Source organism: Mchenga conophoros, linkage group LG15, assembly GCF_057382185.1.
Source record: "Mchenga conophoros isolate Kocher_MC1m ecotype Shallow Benthic linkage group LG15, M_conophoros_male_GT1.1, whole genome shotgun sequence".
Lineage (NCBI taxonomy): Eukaryota > Metazoa > Chordata > Actinopteri > Cichliformes > Cichlidae > Mchenga > Mchenga conophoros.
The window spans coordinates 5,149,598-5,172,415 of record NC_140540.1 but is presented as its reverse complement, the minus strand read 5'-3'; the positions used below and the strand labels follow the sequence as shown (position 1 = coordinate 5,172,415).

The window sequence follows — 22,818 nt, the reverse complement described above, 5'->3', positions numbered from 1 at the left end:
AATATCTCTGAACCTCACCTGATTTATGCAACATTAATCAAATGATAATTGCTTCTAAAATACAGCAAATCACTGGGTAGAGCGAGGAGATCCCAAATGTACTTTAAAAAGGGCAACAAACAAAATAGGCAACTTAAAAAAAATGTGTTTTTGATGGGCATAGGTGATATTTATATTTTTTCCTGGTTTAACTTTACCAACTATACATCACAAATGAATTTTGTTTGTTTGTTTTTTTTAAGTATAAAAAATAACCCAACAAAATAAAATATAAAAATATAAGATATATTGAGATTTCTAGCTCTGTAACCTGTGACCTCAAGCATACATCCAGTCTTGAGCCTTTGCAAACCGTAGTCTAAGTTTCCTGTTTGTATCTGACTAGTGACATCAGGTGTCTTTATATGCTGCTCTGGCCCATCTTCTTCAAGGCTTGATGCGTTGTGTGTTCAGAGATGCTCTTTTGTGCACCGTGGCTGTAACAAGCGGGTGAGTGTATATGTTTGAGCGATGAGAACAAAGTGGTCCTTCACACCTGCTGGCCTCACTAATCAGAACGTGTCGAGTACAGCGGCTTGGACAGCCGTGGTGTAGCAGCTGGTGCGGTGTTTGCACTCAGAAGCTATATGAAGTTTTATCAGTGAACAACAACCCTGCAGTTCATGTTGTGTCTTGATGGGCTTTTTATGTGGGTTGATTCATTCTTTTGAAAACACAGCAATATAAACAAAGATGTGAAAATAACTACACAGCTCACTATGAAAGGTTTTAAAAAGCAATCTTCATATAATGATAGTAATAATATTTAGTGAATACTGTATTTTGTAAATGTGGTCTTTAAGGAACACGTCACACTCCAGTGGTTGAATTGTGAATGGTCTCATCACCAAATCATGTGTAAAAACTGTATCACATAACTGATCGTTGACTGAATATCTCTGCAGGGGCATTCATTACACAAACAGGCTACACAAATGTGCACTTTAAAAACACACTGAGACTGCACAAAAGTGCTCACATGTGTTTCAGCAGCAGTAATTTATGGCACCTGTTTCAATGACAGCAGATTTCTGTGTTGCGGAGACAAAAACTGCAAAGAAGCAAAACAAACACACAAAAGGAAAGAGACCACCTCATTTATCCAAGACGTGTTTTACAGTTTATTTCAATTATTTTTAAACTTCCGTTATATTTTTTTTGTTTTTTGTCGTTGTTCTCAAACCAGGAAGCACTTTGTCGTAAAAGGAGAAAATAAAATGAACAATACTTCACCATATCCTTGCAGCCAATAAACATTTCATTAACAACATGATCACAAATACTCGGGTGTATTTAATTATTTTTATTATTTTCTCTTTTTTTAGTGTTTATTTTTTTGGATTTCATAAGATTGCAATATCCAAAATTTGTGTTTACTCCAACATTGGTTTCAGTTCAAGGTCTGTTTTTTATGTTTTGTCTTGTTTTTTTTCTGCCATGGTTCCACACATAACTGTGAAAAGGATAAAAAATCTTTAAAAAATATTTTATATCAGGTGAAGAGAAAAAAGAGGATGATCTCGCAAATGCATCTAAAAAAAACAAAGAAAACAACAAAATGAAAACAACCGATATAAAATTTAAAACACTGACATAAAGTGATGTGCAATATTATATCCACATTATCATTACTATCATATTCTCATTATTATTTCCTCATTATTACCATTGCCCCTACTACCCTACTACTATTACTCATTACTGACATCACGCTTACAATCATAAGAATGATAGGAATAATAATGAAAGTGACAGTAATGACGATTTAAAAAATCTGTGAAAAAGTAAAGCAATTAAAATCATAGCATCAAATATCCTTTGGACCAAAGACAGAGGAGAGAACTGGGCAAACAAACAGACAAAGAAATGAGAGCAACTGGTGCGAGAGTGCGCCCCATTCACGTATTCCTCTCAGAAACAAACAAATCAAATGTTACACAGACACGTCTGAGGTGTTACAGCAACGTTTGCACCAGTGCTTCAACACCGCAGCTGAACGTGATGAGTAGATGTCACAGTTTGGGCCTCCCGTCCTGACTCCGCCTCCTCCTCCTCTTCTTCTTTAGGGCCCCAGCAGCTGCTGCAGGAGCAATGGTTTGAAAAAAAGGTGGCTCACGTCTGGGAGGGGGGGGGGGGTCGCGCTGAAAGATTATGTTGTGCTAACTCGACTGAGTTCATGTCTAATGGCTGTAAGGAGAGAGAAAAAAGTGTGTCATATTTGAGAGCTCTACATCATCAGTGTGGTTTATTTTTGCTTCCTGACAAAACTGATGTATACTGTCAGACACATGCAGCGCTACTGTGAGCAATAACCTGCACAAAAATAGCAAAACTGATACAATTCAAAACTCATATGTGCATTAATTTCATTTCTACCTTTTTAAATTAGTTTTTTAATTTGTTAAGCTTAAAATATTAGTACAGGTTACATTTCCCAACACATCTTCACCACTGGACACCTTTACACATCTTTGAGTAAATCTGATCATTTTCTACTCATCCTGTGTTGTTGCTCTTGCACAGCTACACTACAGACTTTAACACTTTAACATTGCCAAACAAAGTAAAACATAAAAAGTTACTTAGTGATTTTACTTACATCAATATATTTTTTGAATGTAATTATTCTGTGGGATATTTCACCATTGTTATTATTGTGAATACTTTGGCCTATTTGTGTACTGAATGCCATATGTAGTGGATTTTTAGATAGTTAAACTAACAGAAGAAGCTGCTCTCAGCTGCTCTTTTATTCCTAAAAACACAGAAGCCAGTGTTTATTCAATTACCATTATTATGTTGTATTTTTGCTAGGTTTTTATTACAATGCTTTATATGATATACAATGATATGGTACTTGTATAGAATTGTTTTTGGTATGTTAATGTATTGATAATCTGCTTATTAGTTTTAGTCTTAATTTTGTTTGTAATTCATGAGAAAAATGAAGAAGTTAATTAAGAAGTTGCAGAATAGATTCTGCTATACAGACACAAGAAGTTTTTTTTCTTTTTTGTTTACCACGGACACATCAAAGCTGTGAAAAAAAATTGCCGCAAAGTCTCCTGATACTAAAACTATTTTATTTTTCCTCTGTATCTTATTTTATTTTGTAAGTACAGTAGTAGTTCATAAGTAGTTTTGTAAGTACAGAATACGATTTCAGCTCATTTTTCCCCACTTAACTAAAATTAATTTTCTTTGCCTCCAGTTTAAATTTTCACTTAATCTTAGTATACTATAATAATCTTATAGCCAACATACCTTCAATCTGTCATGCATGTGTTCTTACATTGTACTTAGAAAACCTTTTAGTTAATCAACACTGAGACTTTTATTATAACATTCTCTAGATATTATTTAATAAACGTGCTGATGTCACTAAATGTCAAATGTTAAATATTATGCATGTAGGCTATTTAAGAGTTGATGTGCAATTTAGCAATGTATATCCTCTTGGTGAGCAATGGTAAACTTATTGGGATAATATTAAACAGATTAGCACATAACGACAACAAAAATAGTACTAATAGTTATTATTATTATTATTATAATGTCTTAAAGGGATTCATCTTTTTCTTGTGAAAGTAACAAATTCAAATATTCATGATACTGCTTTTGTAGAGTTTGATGTTTTAAATCCATTTGTACTTTTCTGTGAATCTAGTGCAACCTAGTGGTTACACATGTGTATAACTATCAAACTCCCACAATTCCGCTGGATAGGCTTCCTTTTAAATATTCATTAACATGAATTAGGAGAGAGAAAATGATCCTCCTCAGGTTTTCAAGAGAAGATTAAACCAACCTACCATCGATGATTTCGTCCTTCACTTTGTGCAATTCACGAAACACCTCTTCCAATATTTCCTGTTGAAGCACAAACGGGTAACTCGTAAAACATCACCAATTGATTGCTTTACCGTGGAAACGAGCTTATACTTTTAACAAAATAGCAAAACATTTTGCTGGGTAATGCTTTCTTTACCTGTTTCATTCTATCGAGGTCTAACGAGTCTGTGTCGCCACCACTCCCCGCAGGTCGTGCTCTGCGTAACACAAAATAATTCTCTGTCACACTAGCTGTTACTGTATTGCTTCACAGTGACAAGCAGCGGGGATTCCCTTTCTCACCTCGACGCCATTGCCCTGTCTGCAGAGTTTGCTCGGTCCCAGGGCTTCTTTGCTCCGTCTAGACGACAAAGGAAAAAGATCAGATAAAAAAACGAGAGAGAAAAATAGTCATACATGCATTTCTGGATTTATCATTGCTCTGAAATCCCATTTGCTATCAGGATTTTTAAAAACTTGTAATAGTTCTACTATCATGAGAAACGATGATACCACACCTAAATAAAACCAAAATAGCTCCGTGACAATAAAGTGATGTTAAACATGCTGTAATGATTTGTTAGTATCATGTCGATATCAGCACCGTGTTCAGCACCTTCAGTTCTGAAGGCAAAAGGAGATCAAACCCAGTACTGGTGTAACTAATGAAGTGGTGAGTGTCTATTTAAAAACAAAAAAAACTTAATTCCAAACTTCTGTACATGTTAAAAGTTATTTTTTTCTTTCTCTTAGAAATGTTTGTGGATCTGCTTCTAATATTTTTACTTTTCCATCCCACACCTTTTTCATGTGTTTCAAACGTGGTTTGTAACTGCGTTTAGTCAAAGGAGCTTGCAAAGAAAAGCGTCTGGACTTCTTTAAGTTGCTTGAAGACGTTTCACCTCTCATCCGAGAAGCTTCTTCACCTAGGCTCAGGCGATTAGAGGATCATCAGGGGGTCCTTTCGTCCCTCTGTGGGGGGACACTCCCACTAGGTTTAAATCTGGGACTCCCCACCATATGACCTTAGAACTGAAGAAGCTTCTCGGATGAGAGGTGAAACGTCTTCAAGCAACTTAACCCTGGAGAACCCATGGGGTCAGATCCGACCCCATTGGTTTACTAGGGAAACCATGGGGTCAAATTTGACCCCATGGTTTCTCCAGGGTTAAAGAAGTCCAGACGCTTTTCTTTGCAAGCTCCTTTGACTACAATGACCTGGATGACTGAGAACCTTCACAGACGTAACTGCGTTTAGTTTTCTCACCCGTTGCGTTCTGTCCACTCCGAGTGCTGGGCGACGGAGAATTTGGGTCATCCTAGAGAAGCACAATGAAATCGGTAAGCATCACTCACAATACCACAAATGCTATTATCCTCGTTAGCGAGCCAGCAGTTTGATGCAGAATATTCTGCAAATATCAGTCTCACCTGTGTGAAACCAGGCTTCTTTAATCTGATTTCCTTGTGATTAATGATTATTACTGAGCTTTTATCATCATTTCTCGATGTTTCCATCACAACACAAATGATAACAATGATCATTATCACCCTTATATAATCAGCATCAACATTATCCTGATCCCTGCCTAAACCGTTACCCTAATTATCACCGTAAATCACAGAGCGAGCAGTGCTCAGCTTCATGAATTGCAAACCATCTCCGTTTCGCACGCACTTACATTTTGGCTGTCCTCGGGCTTCTCTGAAGCTGCTTTCCTTCTGGAGGAAAGAAGAAGCCTCAAGTGAGAAAAAGGAATTTCATTGAAATTCCAGAATGAACTAAACAAAAAATTAAAGATTTCAGTGACCAGCTGTATCTAATATAGCAACAGTATGTGAGAGAAAAAGACCTTCGGCCTGTATTGATCTGACCTTCGTGCCAACAGAGCATTCATCTCCTCCATCAGTCCTCCACTCCCCCCACTTGTTCGGTTAGCTTCATTTTTGGCACCTGAAGAGCTGTCATCAGGCTGAAGAAAGCAGAGGAAAAAAAACGACAACTGTGGGTTACTCCCTGATATGTGCAAATCATGAACATTTTAAAGTATGTCAGTCAAATCTGAAGGAGATAATCCAGCTATATCCCGCATGGTTTACAGAAATTTCACCCAAACATCATAAAGTGTTGCCTCACTCTTTGAACACGGCGTAGTTTGGCTCCAGCAATCATAGCCGCAAGACCTGTCGGCGCAGAGGTCTCATCCCCGTGGCTTCCTCCGCCTAAGGGCAGTGGAGGAGGGAGAGGAGGTTGCGGCGCCCCTGCTGACGGTGGCGGCGGGCCTGGCGGTGGTGGAGGAGGAGGTGGGCCGCCCATGATCACCGGTGGAGGTACTACTGGTGGGGCAACGGAGAGCACAGCAGGATGGCCTTGGAAAGGAGAACCTAGAGGAAAAGTGCAGCGAGTGATTGAAACTCAGTCGCTTTGTGCAATATTTATCCGCACTTACACCTGTGTGGGTTCAGATGCACTTAGGCGAAGACGCGGACCATTTTTAAATTGAATGAAAGAACTATTTTTACCAGCTGAACTTTAGCTGACCTGTGCACTTCGTGTGAGTACCTGAGTTGGAGGACCGTCGCTCCCGCTCCATGTGCGCCTGCATCTGCTGCTGCTGTTGCTCCATCATTTGCCTGCAGAGACAAGAAGGATCACAGCTGCTCACTTAATATCAAACATGTCAAATCTTGTCCTAAAATCTGACAATTTACCCACCTACAGGAAAAGTTCAGAAAACCATCGCACAGTAATAGACAGAGAAATGTCCACTTGCCTCAAAGATGCGCTAAGATCGGCATTAGGTTTTGATTTCAAATGTTCCAACTGCTTGATCCAATATTTATCAGATATTAAAGCTCCACACGTTCTTTTGGGATATTTCTTCTTAAGTCATAATCATCGTTTGTGTCAGGTAGTTTCTGTCACAGCCCCTGGGTTTGGAGTTTGGTATTCTTCTATAACATTTAGATTATGGGATGGGTTCTACTATAGTTTCTTTTTTTTAAATTTATTTATAGTTTAGTTTCATGTTTGTTTCATTATCATTCCAGGATTTTGAGTTCCTATTAAGTTTTGTATTCTCATCTACATAATATGCATTTTCTTGTTGGTTTCTATATGATGATGTTTAGTTTTTAAGGATACTTGGTGTTTAGCTATTGTTAAACTGGAAAGGTAGTTTCTGTTAGCGTTTAGAGTTTGTTGCTTATATCTGATTCCCTGTATTTTGGTTTATTTCTCCCACCACCCCCAGTATTGCTGTGTGTGTGTGTATGAGTTAGTTAGTGGCTCAGTATTTAGTTAGTTTCTTCCTGGTTTACTTTGTTAGTTTGTGTCTCTTTTACTTCTCATGTGTAATTACCTTGATTGGTTCCAGCCGTGTCTCATTAACCTGATGTGTCCGCTTCCTATGATTACATAATGTGTGTATAAATAGTCCTTCCCTGCCATTGAGTCTTTGTCAGTGTCTGTCTGTTTTCATTTGGTAACTCTGGGCGTAGGAAACTCGCTTTACAGTGCGTGGCCCAGGTGAGCTCTTTGGAATCACATCGGAAATGAGGCAAAACAACACAAAAAATAGTGTAATTATTTGAAACATGTTTTTCTTTGGAGTTTTAACTAAAAGTCACTACCTTAATTGCTGTTGTTTAGTATAAAGTCTAATGAGACCACTGTACGAACTGCACTCAAGCTCTAGCAGATGGTGAGTTTTTCTCGCATGCTGTCACCGTGAGTCAGAGGTTTGAATTCACATCCCAACATGGTAACACTTAACAAAGATGGACACAAAAACCTGCTTGCTTACTAAAAAAATCGACTCAGAAATACCTGATTTCACAAATAATCCCCCAATAACTTAATTGCTCTGCACTTTCCAGAGGAACAAATGAATTACTACTAAGCATTCACTTTATTTGAGGTAATAGCGAGGTAATGAGGATCCACTGAGATCTGCTTAATAAGACACATGAATGGCTTTGTATTAGTTATTAATTAATGACTCATAAAGAAAGTGAAGAGCTATATTATATTGACAGATAATTATTAAATAATTATTACCCAATGAGCCAGAATTATCTTCCAGCTGGGTCTTTAATAAATAATCATCTACTGTACAGCCCTTGATTAGGGCTAATTATGAAGGTGCTGATGAATGCCTCCTGAACTATCAGATCATTCCTGATTTGTTCTTCACCTGCGTTTTAGTAAGTAAACAAGTTTTTGTGTCTTATATCATGCAGTGTGCCCATCTCCTGCTCCTCATTCATCCAAGCCAACATCACTTTTCTCCTCGATCTTTATCCCACCTATCTCATTACATCTCTGTCTTTGATTTGAGGAGATATGCGATGTGACATCTGAGGCAGCAACCTGTCTGATGTGACAGCAGCGTGCGCACAGCAGGAGCAGAGGTGCTTAGTAAACAACGGTTCTCTGAAATTAATTTGCTTCCGCTGACCAGGACGCAAACGCACGCAATCTCCCCTCACAATCGCAGACATAATCCTTTGTGGCAGAGGAACAGTTCATCCGACATGGGGATCAGACAGAGCCATAATTCCCTTCATATTTGTTCTCTTAAGTACTGGCATTCGGCATTTAGATGAACCAGCAGGCGGAGCTGAAATAAGTTTAAAAACAGCAACAAAGACCTCGTTGTGTCCGAGTCCGTCTCTGAAGTGGAGAGAGGAACAGCAGGCGCAGTGGAAGAAAGGCAAGCCACAGTGTAAACCGTGGAAATGGCCTTAAGGGTCATTTTGAATACTGCTTATCCACTACTTTGTATATTTTAATCTGCCACTATGATTTAGAAAACGGGGACTACTTGTGTTTTAGCCATTACTGTAAAACTTTCAGTCTTTATCATTGTGACCCACTGGAAGGTAGGAGGGATACAGAGGACAGTAAGAGGAGGGGAGGGATGAGTTTTGCTTCAGTTCACAAGAGCCTGTGATCCTTCACTAAAAATATTCTTCTCATGGATGACAAGATACTAATTTTCTCCCACTTTTTTGGCACCACAGTTCATTCAGATCATTTTTCTGATTGCAAAAGCTGCCAGACAAGGTGGGCTTAAAAATAAACAAATAAATAATCTGCTAACAGGGGTTCATGTTACATAGACTGCCTTGCAAAGAAGGAGAAAACGTCTTTTTTAAATGATACCTTGCTCTCTGAGCTTCTATCTCATCTGAAGTCGGTCCATTCTGGACTTGGCGCTGGAGAGCTGGACCTAAAGATGCAAATGAAAACAGAAAGAAAGAAAAAGACACAAATAGAGTGAAGTTGACCTTAATGTTTCATTATCAGCACTATTATGTCAGTTAAAATTAGTGCCAGTCAAGATAATTAACTATAAAATCACAAGGAACGTAACAGCGACTGATCATTATGTTGTCTCATTTCCATAATAAGTAATGTGCAGTGAAAAGCATGATAATCCCCGACTTCATGTAAATGAGCTTAAACTCATTCATGCACTTTTACTGTTGAAGGGGAGCAGAAGATGTCCTGCTGCAACGCTGTCCTTCTGTTTACTCCTGCGCTCTTTTAGAGACAAGTCATTTGATTCGTAATGCTGCAGTGAGGCGACATCTGAGAGCGGCCTTCTCTTAAATTTTTAAATTCACACAAATGTCAATATGAGCACAAACACATGCAAGCGCACAAACAAATGTCAGCCAGAGCCCCACGAGTACTTCTGGGGTGAAATACAACTTGCCGACGGGTTTATGAATCACCAAAACTAGAAACAGAGCGGCTGAGCGGCTGAGCGAGGTCTGGAGAGTGTCTGAGCTGCTCTTTCTAAACAGATGAACCTAACTGAGAACAGAGGAAATTCTGTCAGCTGTGGTTACAAACTCAGTAAAAACAAACCATTGTGGCATCTCCTTTGGTGGATGAGGCTCAAAATCAAATATACTGTATGCGAGAGTCATTATTGTCTGAGCTACAAGGCTTTTGGTATCTAATCCTTTTACTACCATAAGTGAGATCTGCAGATAGAGCCAGAAAGGAAATGCAATTAATTGAACACATGATAAGACTTCAACTTGGGGTTTACAATTAAATCAGATGTCAATGTCAAGGATGTTCTCATGACTGAATTCCTCTGGATTAAGGAAGTAAGTAAGGAGGAATCTTGTGGTGTTTTTTTGGTTACTTTTTGGTTGATTTATGATCACTTCCCTTTAAATCTAATCAAGAGTTGTAAAAGTGTTTGAAATAGGCATAAAACTCTATAGACCATGTTCCCTTTTGTCTACGTAAAGATGTCCCTTACATAACAGTTTTATGGCTCTACATAGTCAGCCTGTTTTCAGGGTCACTGCTCACTGACGATTCTCTCCACTGCTCACACCTCTAATGGAATAGACTCTGGCTGATGGTGCTAATGGCTGCTATTGATCAAGTAACAGAAACCCAAAAATACAACGATGGCAAAAGCTTTGAGTCATGGCTGCTATCAGACACCTGTCCTACACACATGCATGGTGTTTCATCTTAGATCCTAATGTTATATTTTTAGAATCCAGGTTTTGTCCAGAACAGGTTTAGACCCAACAAAATTTAATTTACTAATAAATGCCCGTGCATGCTTGGCCTGTTTGTGGTGTTGCATGTGAAATTAAAATGCATTTTTATCACGTGTCATATAAGCAAACAATGTAAACAATTTTAGCCCAATGCTAAGTGGCTGATGGGCAACCTGACGGCATCATAATATATACCTGAAGTTTTAAAGCTATAAGTGAGATGTTACTGTAATGATATAAAAATCATATGGTGCTTCTATAAGGTGTTACAGGTTCATAAATGCTAAAAACAGGTTACTTTAGCTGACTGCTATGTAGTTGCTAGGCAACATGAAGACATCACAATATCTGATGTAGATAAGAACCTTCAGGGAAGGAGCTGGCAGACAACCAAACCAGCACACAGACAGAGCTTTATGTGTATTATAGTGACCTGCTGAACTCCTTTCGATGTCCTCTAAAAGAGAGGCCAGCTGCCCTTCAGATGCAGTTCATTTCTGCGATCTCGTTCTTTTGGTCACTACCCAGAGTTAATGACCATAGGTAAGGGTAGGGACGTAGATCAATATGTAAATCGAGAGCTTTGGACCTTTACAGCATTGAATTGAACTGAACCTCAAACCAGCAGTTTTTGGTTGACAAATTGGCAAATGGCCTGTATTTATATAGCGCTTTACTAGTCCCTAAGGACCCCAAAGCGCTTTACATATCCAGTCATCCACCCATTCACACACACATTCACACACTGGTGATGATGACACTGAGAACATACAATAATCCAAGAATAAAACTAAAATACATAAAAAACTGGGTCGTGGGCCAAGTGCCATGACACTATCACTGCAAAAGTAAAATGTTGATTTCAGAATGTATTGAAGAGAAAAACGACCCTATCGACTGATAGAGGATAGAGGACTCAAAAGAGATGTTTAGTTGGATTTATTTCTACTAGATGAGTGAGTAACAGAGCCTGCCAAGTTCAATTCAATTCAATTTTATTTATACAGCAGCAAATCACAACAACAGTTGCCTTAGTGTGCTTTATATTGTAACGCAAAGACCCTACATACAGAAAAAACCCAACAATCAGACAACACCCTGTGAGCAAGCACTTGGTGACAGTGGGAAGGAAAACCCCCTTTTAACAGGAAGAAACCTCCAGCAGAACCAGGTTTAGGGAGGGGTTACTAACACAAAAGCTATTCTACATGTTTGAAAAAGGCCACGCTCTACAACAGAGTATTGCACTGCTTTAACTGGTTTAAATATTCCAATATATGTTCCATTTGAGTTTGTTTACCTTATTCAGCTAATGATTCCTGACTGACTCTGCCATTTACTGGATTATAATAACACAATAATAGCCATTAACACACAAAAACTACACACACAAACTCAAAATCAGAATTGTCATGCAGATGTTTGCACACACAGTTTTTTTTACCTACACGACATGCTGAAGAAGAGAAACCGGCTGCAGCAAACACAGAGGCACTGACAGACCCACTCCCTCCTAACCATCTCTTGCCTTCAGCTCCTCTTCCTCTCCCTCCTCCTTTTCTTCTCCATTCATCATCTCCCTCACTATCTCTCTCTCTCTCACACACCTCACCTGCCTGCCTTTCCCTCCTCCTCCCATCCTACCTCACCAACAGTATCATCTGTCATCTTCTTGAAACTAACACCAGGAGCGGCAGCAGCACAGCGAGAATATCTGCTTAATGTTTCAAAAGGTCGACTTTGTCTCTAGGCTACACAGCCTAGTGCTGCTTAGCCACACAAATATTACAGCGAGATGATCCACGTGCACTCCAGGTTTACATCAAGGCTCAAACATGTGGGGGGCGGGGATAAAGAGTTACTAAGTAACAAAAGTGTTTTTTTGTCACATAAGTAACAAAAGTTTATTCTTTAGTTGGTGTTTGGGTGTCATGTGACAAGATAGCAAATGGCCGGTGCTCTAATAAGCTCCAGAACAACAACAGTGCCAGTGCCCTCTGTAAGCAGTTGCGTCCCCACCTGCCACCAGAACATCGTCAGCACTTCCCAGCATTGATTTGCTAAGTCTCTGAAGGTCTAGTGGATGAGTGCAAAACCATCCTCCAGTGATTCCCTTTAATCAATAGTTGATCAATCAATAGTTTCATATCATACAAGGATTTCTCTGGTGGGCCTGAGAGGTCAGTGACCCCCAAAGTTTACAGTGTTAATGCAGGTGTTCAGTTGGGTGGCTGGATGCTGACCACAGCATATGACTCGCATCCTTTTCTGTATGTCTTCCTGGAATAGACGACTCCTATTTATAGAGAGTCGAGAGTTTAAATATTCCCTTTATTTTGTCACCTGTCAGGTCTTACATGTAGGTCTTAAAAATGGCTTATTTTAGCTAATACCATTTTATGAAATGTTAAACAATCATATTTTTGTTTTATTCCATTAATGACCTATCTTACTTCCAAAATATGAGTTCATTTGGCACTTTTGGTTATCACTTTTACACAGTGATCACTTTTTACAAGTGACAGGTTACATCTTTCTGTAAAACCCAGAGAAAATAGGCCTTCAAAGCAATAAGAATAAACAGTGCTCGGCTGTTTCATATGTTCCTTTTTGATCCTCTCCTCAGTTTTATATCCTACATCATGTAATATTTCCTCTCTAAAGGTGAAAGCAATTTTAAGGACAAAAGGTCAGGTTTTGACTTCCTTACCACTAGAGGGTGTTAGGCACAAGCAAGGAACACCCATGTTCTGGTTTCAGCTTTACAAAGTGTGAACGTGTCTTATGTAATCAGCTGGAGAGCATGGATATGCAAAAATCAGGTCCTGTGCCATGCTGAGAAATAAAAATAGGAAACAACATACCGGAATAAACTAATTTCCTAATTCTCCCCCTTGATCACGCACTTGTGCGTAAATATAAAAGTTGATCTGTGTGTGTTATGATACAACCTTTGTGAGCGCTGTATCATGGCAAGCTGGTAGCACTGAGATGCTATCAGTCTCTCTATCTGTCAGATGTGCACATGCTTCCCCAACGTGTTTGTGCACTTGCGTTTGGCTGCTGTCACTCGAGCCTCTTTGTTCCCCATCCCATGTTATTAGGCAGATGAAAAGATCTGCTCTCTAGAACGGGGCCCGAGGGAGATCTTCTCAATGACTCACTCTAGTTAAGAGGCTGGAGGGGACTGGAGGGGGAAGCACGCCGCTGCCGCTGCTGCTGCTGGAGTAATAACTGGCAAGCTGTGACAGTCACTCTGCCTCTCAGTCGCTCCTCAGTTTACATTTGTCTGTCTCTCTTCTCACACACATATACACAGAACTCTGGAGGATTGAGGTTGCCTGTCTTGTATGTATACTCGCTGCTGAAGTCTTTAAATAGAACCTTTTGCAGACGTTTTGGCTTACAGCAGGAAAAACACAGATGGAACCAATAACACTGACGACAGCTCTGTTTCCACTGATGTGTCCCAGCAAGCCCTGGTGGGGATCACAATGAAATGCAGCTTATATTAATTAAATAATTACATTTGTGTCTGTCTGCATGTCAGATAGCTCTATCTTTGATCTATAATAGATTAAAGAATTAATCTTATTGCTAAGCCCCCAGTGAAGTGATGTCATGACAGATTGATGTGGTGATGTTAGAGTCTCTATTGCCCCTTGAAAGACACTGAGAAAGTTTTCAGTGTGACAAATATTTTATCAATGCTCCAAGTGACTAATTTAGGCTCAGCCCCAACCTTATAAACAGTGCAGCTGCATTCCAACCAAAACTATCAATGAGCCACGGGGTCAGCTTCATGATCGCTAATATGCAAACTGTCGTTTCTCCTGCTGAAGACTCTGCATCCAGATGAACAGAGTCAACCTTCTGTGATATCCAGACAACTTCAAGTATGGCTACTATTTTTAGATCACTTCCCGCAGGAAACCTTTCCTGCCTCTTCTGTAATTTCACCATGAGTCTCAGACCTGCACATCTTTTATTTCAGCTTGACTGAACTGTCCGTTGCTGAGTCTACGGTTGTTAGGTCTGTGCTATATCGCATTCTCTGCAATGATACAGGTGGAAATTTCTATGTGAAATAAAAATATACTGCAATATCCGAAGTGCCGAAGTGTATCTGAGAGCTCGGATGACAATTTATTACATAAAAGGGAGCTACTTCAACAACTTCCAATGAATCGCAGTGCTCTGCAAAATATTTCAGGGAAATCTGTTAAAGATGGAAATGGAAAGAGTGTTTCAGCACACGAGGCAAAAACACCCTGAATGCAAGGAGGGTACAAAGGAGGAGATAATAGGAACAGCTGATGATATGTGACCAAGTGAATACAGGGTCAGTATTGCCAATACCGATACTACTTTCAACCTATAAAGGCAGCTTATATAAGAGGAAAGCAGCTTCTCATTTAATGACCACTATATCAGTGTGACTTTTAATTTCAAAAATAATTAGCTAACACAACAAAACACACCTTTGAACTTTTAATGTATTTTGAAACTGGGTTTGTAGGAGACCTGGAATCACTTCAGGCCAGTTTCTGTTGTTTAAATGTGCTTTAGGCAATAAATAAAAGTGAATACAAAAAGGGGCATGTTTGAGGTATATTTTTTAATTTCATGAAAAAACAATTTATTTAACACAGTTGAGTGGGCTACATACTGAACTTAGAGGATAGATACAAAGTATCAATACTTGCTTTTCTATCAATGTGATAGAAAAGCAAGGCGTGGCAGTAAAGACCACACTTCAATGCTTTTCAGCATACTTCTTTCTTTATTCTCAGTTGCTTGTTTCTTACGGTTCCCGGCTGCAGCTTTTCAGTTCGCAGCCACATGTAATGGAAAAACATTCATTCAGGACCCATTTCACTCTTATATGCAGGGGAGGCGTGACGAGCTGATGCACCTCAGGTGTGTCAGCCTCCACCTCAGCCGCGCCACAAACCACGCCCGCCAAACAAGGCTTTAAGCAGCTGATTAAAAAGCCCAACCCAATCATACAGGCTCCTGAAGAGTTACAAGGTTAACTTTAGTTATTATTATTGTTAAAGTGTTAAGCAGTCATTTTACACTTTTACTTTGAAATTTCAAGGGTAAACACAACCTAGGCTACTTTTGTGTTCACATTTCAATAGATTCACACTTAAAATAAGGAAATATGCAGCAACTTAGTGAAAAAGTTGCTCTTTTTAAAATTACTACAAACATCAATAAAGCATTCAGTATTTCTTTCCTATATCTTCTGAAATGTCACACATTTTCTTGAAATATTGTGATATGACTTTGCCACTATATCGCCCACTCTTATGGGCTATGATCCAGCAGCTTTCAGCAGTTAAGCAGCCCACTGTTCAGAGCTACACTCTGAATTTTGCTTGACACTAATTTGCATCACACTATCACTCTACACGTGTACATAAAGAATGTAAGGGAGTGGTTATCATCTCTGCTGGTTCATGGAAAGTTCAGAGAGAGCTAATCTCACATACCCATGATGACATGACATTTGAACCCATTTTAACCATTTTGCCCGCCGTGTTAAGTCACACATGTTCAGCCCAGTTTTGTGAATTAAAAGTGCAGAGTGCTTATCTGAGAGAAATAAAGTGGAGCTAACTATCGAGTAATAAAATGAAATAAGAAGACATCCTCCATTTCTCAAGTGTGTGTGCATGTGTGCGTCTTGTACTGTGGGAAAACGCACCTCCATCCTGAGCACTGAGGACATTGAGGGCAAAGAGCATAGCATTGGAGAAGGTGGTGGCCTCCTCCTTGCTGGCGAAGTTGAGGCCATAGACCTGCCTGGCGTCCCTCCACTGGTGGAAGGTTGGTGTGGCCTGGTTGTACTTGAGACCCTTCACTATTGAGTAGTTGATGACCACCTTTGAAGGACAAGAGGAGAATGCAGGAAAGGCAGTCATCAGTTAGGAAAAAACTGGAAAGTATTTCGCTTTTATCGGAGAGTTTTTATTTTTCAAGGTTATTTCTCTCTTCTTTTTTTTTTATCTGAAAAATGATTTAAATCCACAGATGGCAGCGCGCCCATAGACATACAACACGGTCATAACTTGCATTGTTTGGAAGGATTTGTGGATTCTGAGTGCGCTGTGTTTTGCGCCACTGTAAAGATAAAACATTTTTGTGTCTGAGAGCAGCACAGCTTGTAATAGTCATTGTGTTTCTCATTTTTATGTTGCTTACATCATGAGCTGTAACTTAGAAGAAACACAGCTGTGAAAAAATGCTGTCGTTTATATCTTGTTTTTCCACAGCTACCCACTGACATCTACTTAACTCTTCGAGCTCTGGGCAATTCTTTTGAGTTTAATTCCAAAATTCACAGTAACAGTAACATCTGAAGAGAAGACATCTGTATCGTGTTCTCTTTAATACTTAGTCCCTGCTGTGTGATTTTATATCCAACTGAGTGAGTTTATTCGATTAAGTTTTATTTCTATAGCGCAAAATCACAGCGACAACTGCCTTAAGGCACTTTATATTGTAAAGTCTCAACCCTAAAAAAATACAAAGAAAATAAAGAAAACCCCAACTATCATATGACCCCCAATGAGCACGTGCTTTGGCAACAGTGGAAAAGAAAAACTCCCTTTTAACAGGAAGAAACCTCCAGCAGAACCAGGCTCAGGGAGGGGCAGCCAGTTGGGAGCGTGGGGAAGAATACGGCACAAAGACGTGCTGTGGAAGAGAGCCAGAGATTAATAATAACTAATAATTAAATGCAGAGAGGTGTATAAACACACAGCGAGGGAAAAAGGTGTATTGTTTGTCGTGTTATTTCCTGTTTTATTTTGTAGGTTATTTCCTCAGGTGTTTTTATTTCCTTCACTAGTTTGTCATCTTAGTTTGCTTCATTCAGCTCAAAACAGTGACCACTCTGGTCTGACCTGCGGCATCAACAACACATTTCACCCAGAGAACCGCCATTTTTTTTCCTCTTTCCTCTTCCTGATCATTCACTGTGAACTAGAGATAATTGTCAGAGTAAATCAGCCGTTTCTGAAATACACAGACCAGCCCATCTGGCACCAATAGCCATGTCATATTCAGAATCACTTAAATTACCTTTCGTCACCATTATGTTGCACACTGATTCAGTTTGAACTTCAGCAGTCAAAGTCTTAGTGTCTTAATGCAATCAGCTGGCTGGCGTAGGTTCTGTTAGTTAACCTTTTTTTAAATGAGTTGTTTAATATTTAACTTTTGAAATGATACTTGATAGCCCTGCAAAAGCCTGACAACCTGTCCAGGGTATACCCCAGCCTCTCGTCCTATGGCAGCTGGTTTAGGCTCCGATCCTCCAGATTCCACCACCCCCCAAAAAAGAAAAAGTTATCCCTTTGGCTATTTAATCTCCATTTTCATTTTCTGAATCTTTGTAGGTTTTCTGCCACTTTCAGACATCTTTGTAGTTGTCAGTTTTTGATTACTGCTGTGCTTGATAACCCCGCTGTTTACATGTGTTCCGCGTCTTATCGCCAAACACGTCTGCGGCGGTGCAAAAGAGCCGAGTGCTAATGAGCTGTTGCCGTTGGAGAGGCTGACAGACGGTGAAGAAGATTTCACTCAAGTCACAGCGGAGGCGGGTGAGCTTTAAGATTTCACGAGGTTTGAAGCACGCACACACACAGACTTTGACTGAAGAAATTTTTAAGACTTCATTGGTTCACTCACTCTCCTTCAGTATAGTCAAGTCACAATCCAGACTATTTGCAATCCTCCCACAGCAACAAGTTTACCTCCAGCATCTGCACTTCTTACCTGCTGGTCCTGCAGTTTGACTCCCACCACTCTGAAGGTATTGTTGGCAGTGTTGTGGTAGATGTTGATGCGGCTGAATCCCTGCTGGCCAGGCTTGATGGGCACCCACTTCTTGCTGGTGTCATCGTAGACCATGACAGAGGCCCGCGCCTGGCAGATACTCTGCTCACTGGAGGAGACATTAAAACAAAGAAGAGAGAAACAGGGTGAGTTGGTCATATGTGGGGAGCAGAGAGTTTATCAGCTCCAGAGTTAATCCCAAAGCAGCTTCGCCCCTCTTTCTCTTCTTTCTAGTTTGTGGTGTCATTGCTTTAGCTTGTGACTGGACGTAGACATTTCCCTTCTTAACCCCTCTAATCTAGATATCAGAAACCACTAAAAATCAGAGCAAAAACATCTATCATAAACTGCCACCATCAGACAGAGACGTTATAAAACAATAACTAGAAGTATTTGATGTGTGCAACATCCTCAATCACATCCAAAAACCGGCAATAAATATTACATATACACCCATAAAATAATTAATTCTGTAATAAACATGTAATAAAAACACTCTTGCCTTTTTTCTGAACATATTTTTCACATTATGTGATTACTTGTTTAGATGTGCAACATAATAAGTTTCTCCAGTAAGAAACTCGATGATGACACTGTAACAAATAATGTGTCCACATCACATGTTTAGGCGTCAGCTCTATAGTCGACAAAGGACAGCATTGCACACGAGCACATTGAAAAATATTTCTGCGTTAATGATATGAATGAAATCCATTATATGAATGGATTTGTCCTGAGGAAATAAATTCAAGAGGCTTTATGTTTCATTAGTCACAAGCAAAAAAAATTGAACCACTGATGACAGCGGCTGAGTCTTTATCATGTAAAACACTCAGTGGGTCAGGAGGGTGAAAATATTGTCAGCGCAGGAAGAAGAAAGTCATTTTCAAGCAATTTGGACGTCTAATGTCAAACTTTCCTTTAACTGTAAAATCGGAGGATTTAAGTGAGATAATTATGGTGAACAAGACAACAACTCTGTCTTCTAATCCTGCATTTCACTAATGGTCTAATCCAAATGTAATCAAGCACTAGTCCAGCATCTGCCCATGTTCTTAATGAGGCAGGACTGTAATACGTGTGTGTGTGTGTGTGTGTGTGTGTGTGTGTGTGTGTGTGTGTGTGTGTGTGTGTGTGTGTGTGTGTGTGTGTGTGGCCTCCAGTGTTAGGTTGGGTTTGCCTGCTCTCCTATCTGATCGTGTTATCACAGCCCCCTAGGTCGTCCTTCTTTCCCTCTTTTCCTCAAACACACACACACACACACACACGCACACGCACACACATGCATACACATGCACAGAAACACATGCACACTGTAAATAGCACTGAGCGTGATGATGCACTGTTTACGATCATTTCCAGGTCACGTGCTCCGTATCTGCACAATATCAATCAAGGTGCCGGTAAAAGGCGATAAATGGAAAAACACAGGAGAGAAACAGAAACAATTTAGACTTGCAAATGAGATTAACAAGAAGAGTCCCATCTGTGTCTTTGCCTCCTCGCCAAGCTAAAATTAGTGGATCAGGCCTTAAGGCCCTTGTGAAAGAGCTGCGTCAGAAAAGAGGAGCAGTGGAGAAAAGAGGGAAAAGTCTTGGCTTTTAGAGTGTGTGAGTGGAGGCAGCATATGGTGCAGATAAGCGTGTATCATACATGATGGTGGGGGAAATGCTGATGGGATATTATATGAAGGAATAGGCTGACATTTGGCTTATTTGCCCTGTTGATAATAGATGAGACGATAGATTATCTCAAGTCTAAGTGCAGCATTGCAGCCTGGAGGTTATTATAACAGCTTAGCATAAAGACAGATATTAAACAGTTTAGAAAAAAATTACAGTTACATTATGGCTATAGCAAAAATTCAGTGGGATTTTTCAGTGGGAGAAATGTTTTGTCACTCATTCAAATGGCTTTTTCAGACAATGACCAGATCTCATACCACAGGGGAAGCTACACCAAGTCTGTATGGTTTACCGAAGATACATAAACAGGGTGCACCTTTAAGACCATTTGTCTCTACGATCAACTCAGTTACCTATAACACCTCAAAGTTTCTGGCTTCGATCCTCAACCTGTTGGTAGGCAGCTCTGAACACCACATCCACAACACTTTGGATTTTGTTGAGAAGATGAGAGATGCAATTATGGAGGAAACAATGGTCTCATATTATGTTACATCTATCTTTACTTGTGTTCCAGTCGCTGAAGCAGTGAAGGTAGTTCATAAGAGATTACAGGACGAACCCAACCTCAACAATAGACCAATCTCACTGACAACACTGACCAAGTGTGTTTGATCTTGAAGCTGTGTGTGTCTTTATTTGACTTATTTCACATAAAAGTGTGAGTACTACAGGTAGAAACATATGTTTGCCATGTGTTTATAAGATTGGGGAAACCTACAGTCAGCTGAGACTGAAGTAGTCACTTAGATGAGCGACAAAACATTTCTCCCACTAAAAACGCTACATCCAGATGATCAGAATCAACTTTTGGGAATGTGCTGCATTACTTTTAAGAAAAGTGTTCTGTGTAATATGTGCAATAATTACTTTTTTGTGTAATGACCCCGTCACTAATCACAACAAAGAGAGGAAACCAACAAAATTCACAAACATTTGAACACTCAGCATGAAATTAATTTGCATGAATGTAACGTCTTTGATACGCTGCTTAGAGATGGTGGTGACTCTGAAAGTGGAGCCAATGAGAATCGATAATGGAATCAGAATCGTTAAATCCTTATCAATTCCACCCTAGTGGCCACGCTTTCCTTGATGAGGATGTGCATATCCTGGAAGGGAGGAACGCTGGTTTGGAGTCAGGGAGGCCATTTAAAAGGGAAAGACCATCTCTGAATCAAGGCTACATCTTTCACCATAAAGAAACTGAACTCACAGCCCATTGTTAGTAGTGCTGGTTTCAGTCATTATGCAGATGTACTGTTTATAAGATTGGGGAAACCTGCAGTCAGCTATGACTGAAGGAGTCTCTTTGATGAGGGACAAACTGTTCCACTGAAAATACTGTGTCCAGAAGAAAGGAATCAGTTTTGGGGGATTTCCTTAACTGGATGATTGCTCGTGCATCAAGATATTATGGCTATAGCTTTAAATAATGAACACAATATGTGCAAATAATTCCTGTTAGCCAAAAGTTTAGTCATAAGAGTGCTCCTGAACACTGTTTCAGACAGTTCTTTATCCCCAATATGGTCATCTCTGTCAGGAAACCTCTGGCTGGGTGTACAGCAACCTCCTACCACTTCCTTAAGCCTTCCTTTCAAGGGGGGCAGCCAATCAGAGAAGAAGATGGCTTAAAGTGGCTTGTTTCAAATATGAGTGTCGTAGGTGGTTTTTGAAGAATTTGTTACCTGTGTTTCCTATATAAAGGTTACCTGGGCAGGGACTAACCTGACCACAGTCTGATGGGCTAAACAGACAATTTTCCAAATAATCAGTAATAACAGTAGCAGCATGTATGAATTGTAAATTGGCAATTCTTGATTTGTGTTGATATTTTACTGTCCAGGCTTTTTCTTAACAAATCCAATGAACACAGCCTGCTACTCCCCCTTCCTTACTGAAGCTAACTGAAGACGATATCCCCACATGTAAATTACCAGATGCCGCATCACCTGTCACTGGACGGACAGCCTGCCAGCAGCACACTCTGCAAACACGGGGTTCCCCGCCATCCACAGTCTTTAATTCTTTTTTGAGCAGAACAAAATATTGATAAGTCATCAAATAGTGTCAAACAGCAAGTTTTTTTGTTGTTTTGGGGTTTTTGTGAGTCACCAGTCACCGCCGTGGTATCCCTCACTTAAACCCTCGGGATAAGGGATGCTCGTTGCGAGACAATGTGCCTGACTCGAACAAAAAAACAGCATCAAAGAGCAAACACTTTGATCCAGTAAAGAGAAAAGTATCTGTGAAAATAAAAGCACCAGGATAACACTGGAATAACGGAAACAATACCAACTCTTCTCCTTACTTCAAAGTGACAGAGCGAGGCAGTGGGAAGAAACTAAAAACCTGCAGGACTAGAATCTATTCAAACAAGATGAAGACCAAGACTTCAAAGACCATTCACACCCTGCTCTGCTGCCCATGTTTTAATGACATTCTCTCAGGTTATAGCTTGTTATCCACACCAATGCTGTCTTGCATTTTGGTGCACGCTTGAATTCCGCACCGGACCCAGCAGGACAATGACGTGTTGAATTTATTTCGGTTAACTCGACTGACTTCTGTTAATTTTTAAAAAGGAGTGCTCGGCTGCCAGCTGAAAATGGCATCAAGGGCCCAGAAGCATGAATAAATGAGGCTCTTGAGCTAAAGGAGGCTTGAGCAGAAAAGCGGAAGAGACGGGGAGAAGAAGTGGGTGACATGAAAACAAGTTTTTCCTGACTGACACACACACACTTGCACACATTACACCTGCGCATGCGCACAACTGCAGGAATGTCATGAATAAATAAGATGCTTCTGAATTTACCTTGACAGCACACACTCATGCACACGCGTGCACTCGAAATGCCATCGTCCTGGGTCTGAA

The 22,818-nt window shown here is 40.0% G+C and overlaps 1 protein-coding gene across 4 annotated transcripts in view; it reads right to left on the bottom strand.

Annotated features, from left to right (window-relative positions):
* Positions 1–1,135: 1,135 nt before the first annotated feature.
* The window catches only part of evlb (Enah/Vasp-like b), a 49,445-nt gene continuing 27,762 nt past the window's right edge, over positions 1,136–22,818 (bottom strand). For 2 of the 4 annotated variants that reach the window (XM_085246244.1, XM_085246242.1), the window contains exons 2-13: positions 18,196–18,364; positions 16,121–16,298; positions 9,038–9,104; positions 6,434–6,504; positions 6,008–6,255; positions 5,746–5,843; positions 5,553–5,592; positions 5,138–5,189; positions 4,174–4,231; positions 4,028–4,088; positions 3,852–3,909; positions 2,053–2,226 (exon numbers count right to left, since the gene is read on the bottom strand). In XM_085246244.1, the coding sequence (XP_085102370.1) occupies positions 2,189–2,226; positions 3,852–3,909; positions 4,028–4,088; positions 4,174–4,231; positions 5,138–5,189; positions 5,553–5,592; positions 5,746–5,843; positions 6,008–6,255; positions 6,434–6,504; positions 9,038–9,104; positions 16,121–16,298; positions 18,196–18,364 (1,138 nt within the window). In that variant the 3' untranslated portion in view covers positions 2,053–2,188. Of the gene's footprint in view, positions 2,227–3,851; positions 3,910–4,027; positions 4,089–4,173; positions 4,232–5,137; positions 5,190–5,552; positions 5,593–5,745; positions 5,844–6,007; positions 6,256–6,433; positions 6,505–9,037; positions 9,105–16,120; positions 16,299–18,195; positions 18,365–22,818 lie in introns of all 4 variants that reach the window. The other 2 variants (XM_085246245.1, XM_085246243.1) reach the window with 2 other exon arrangements.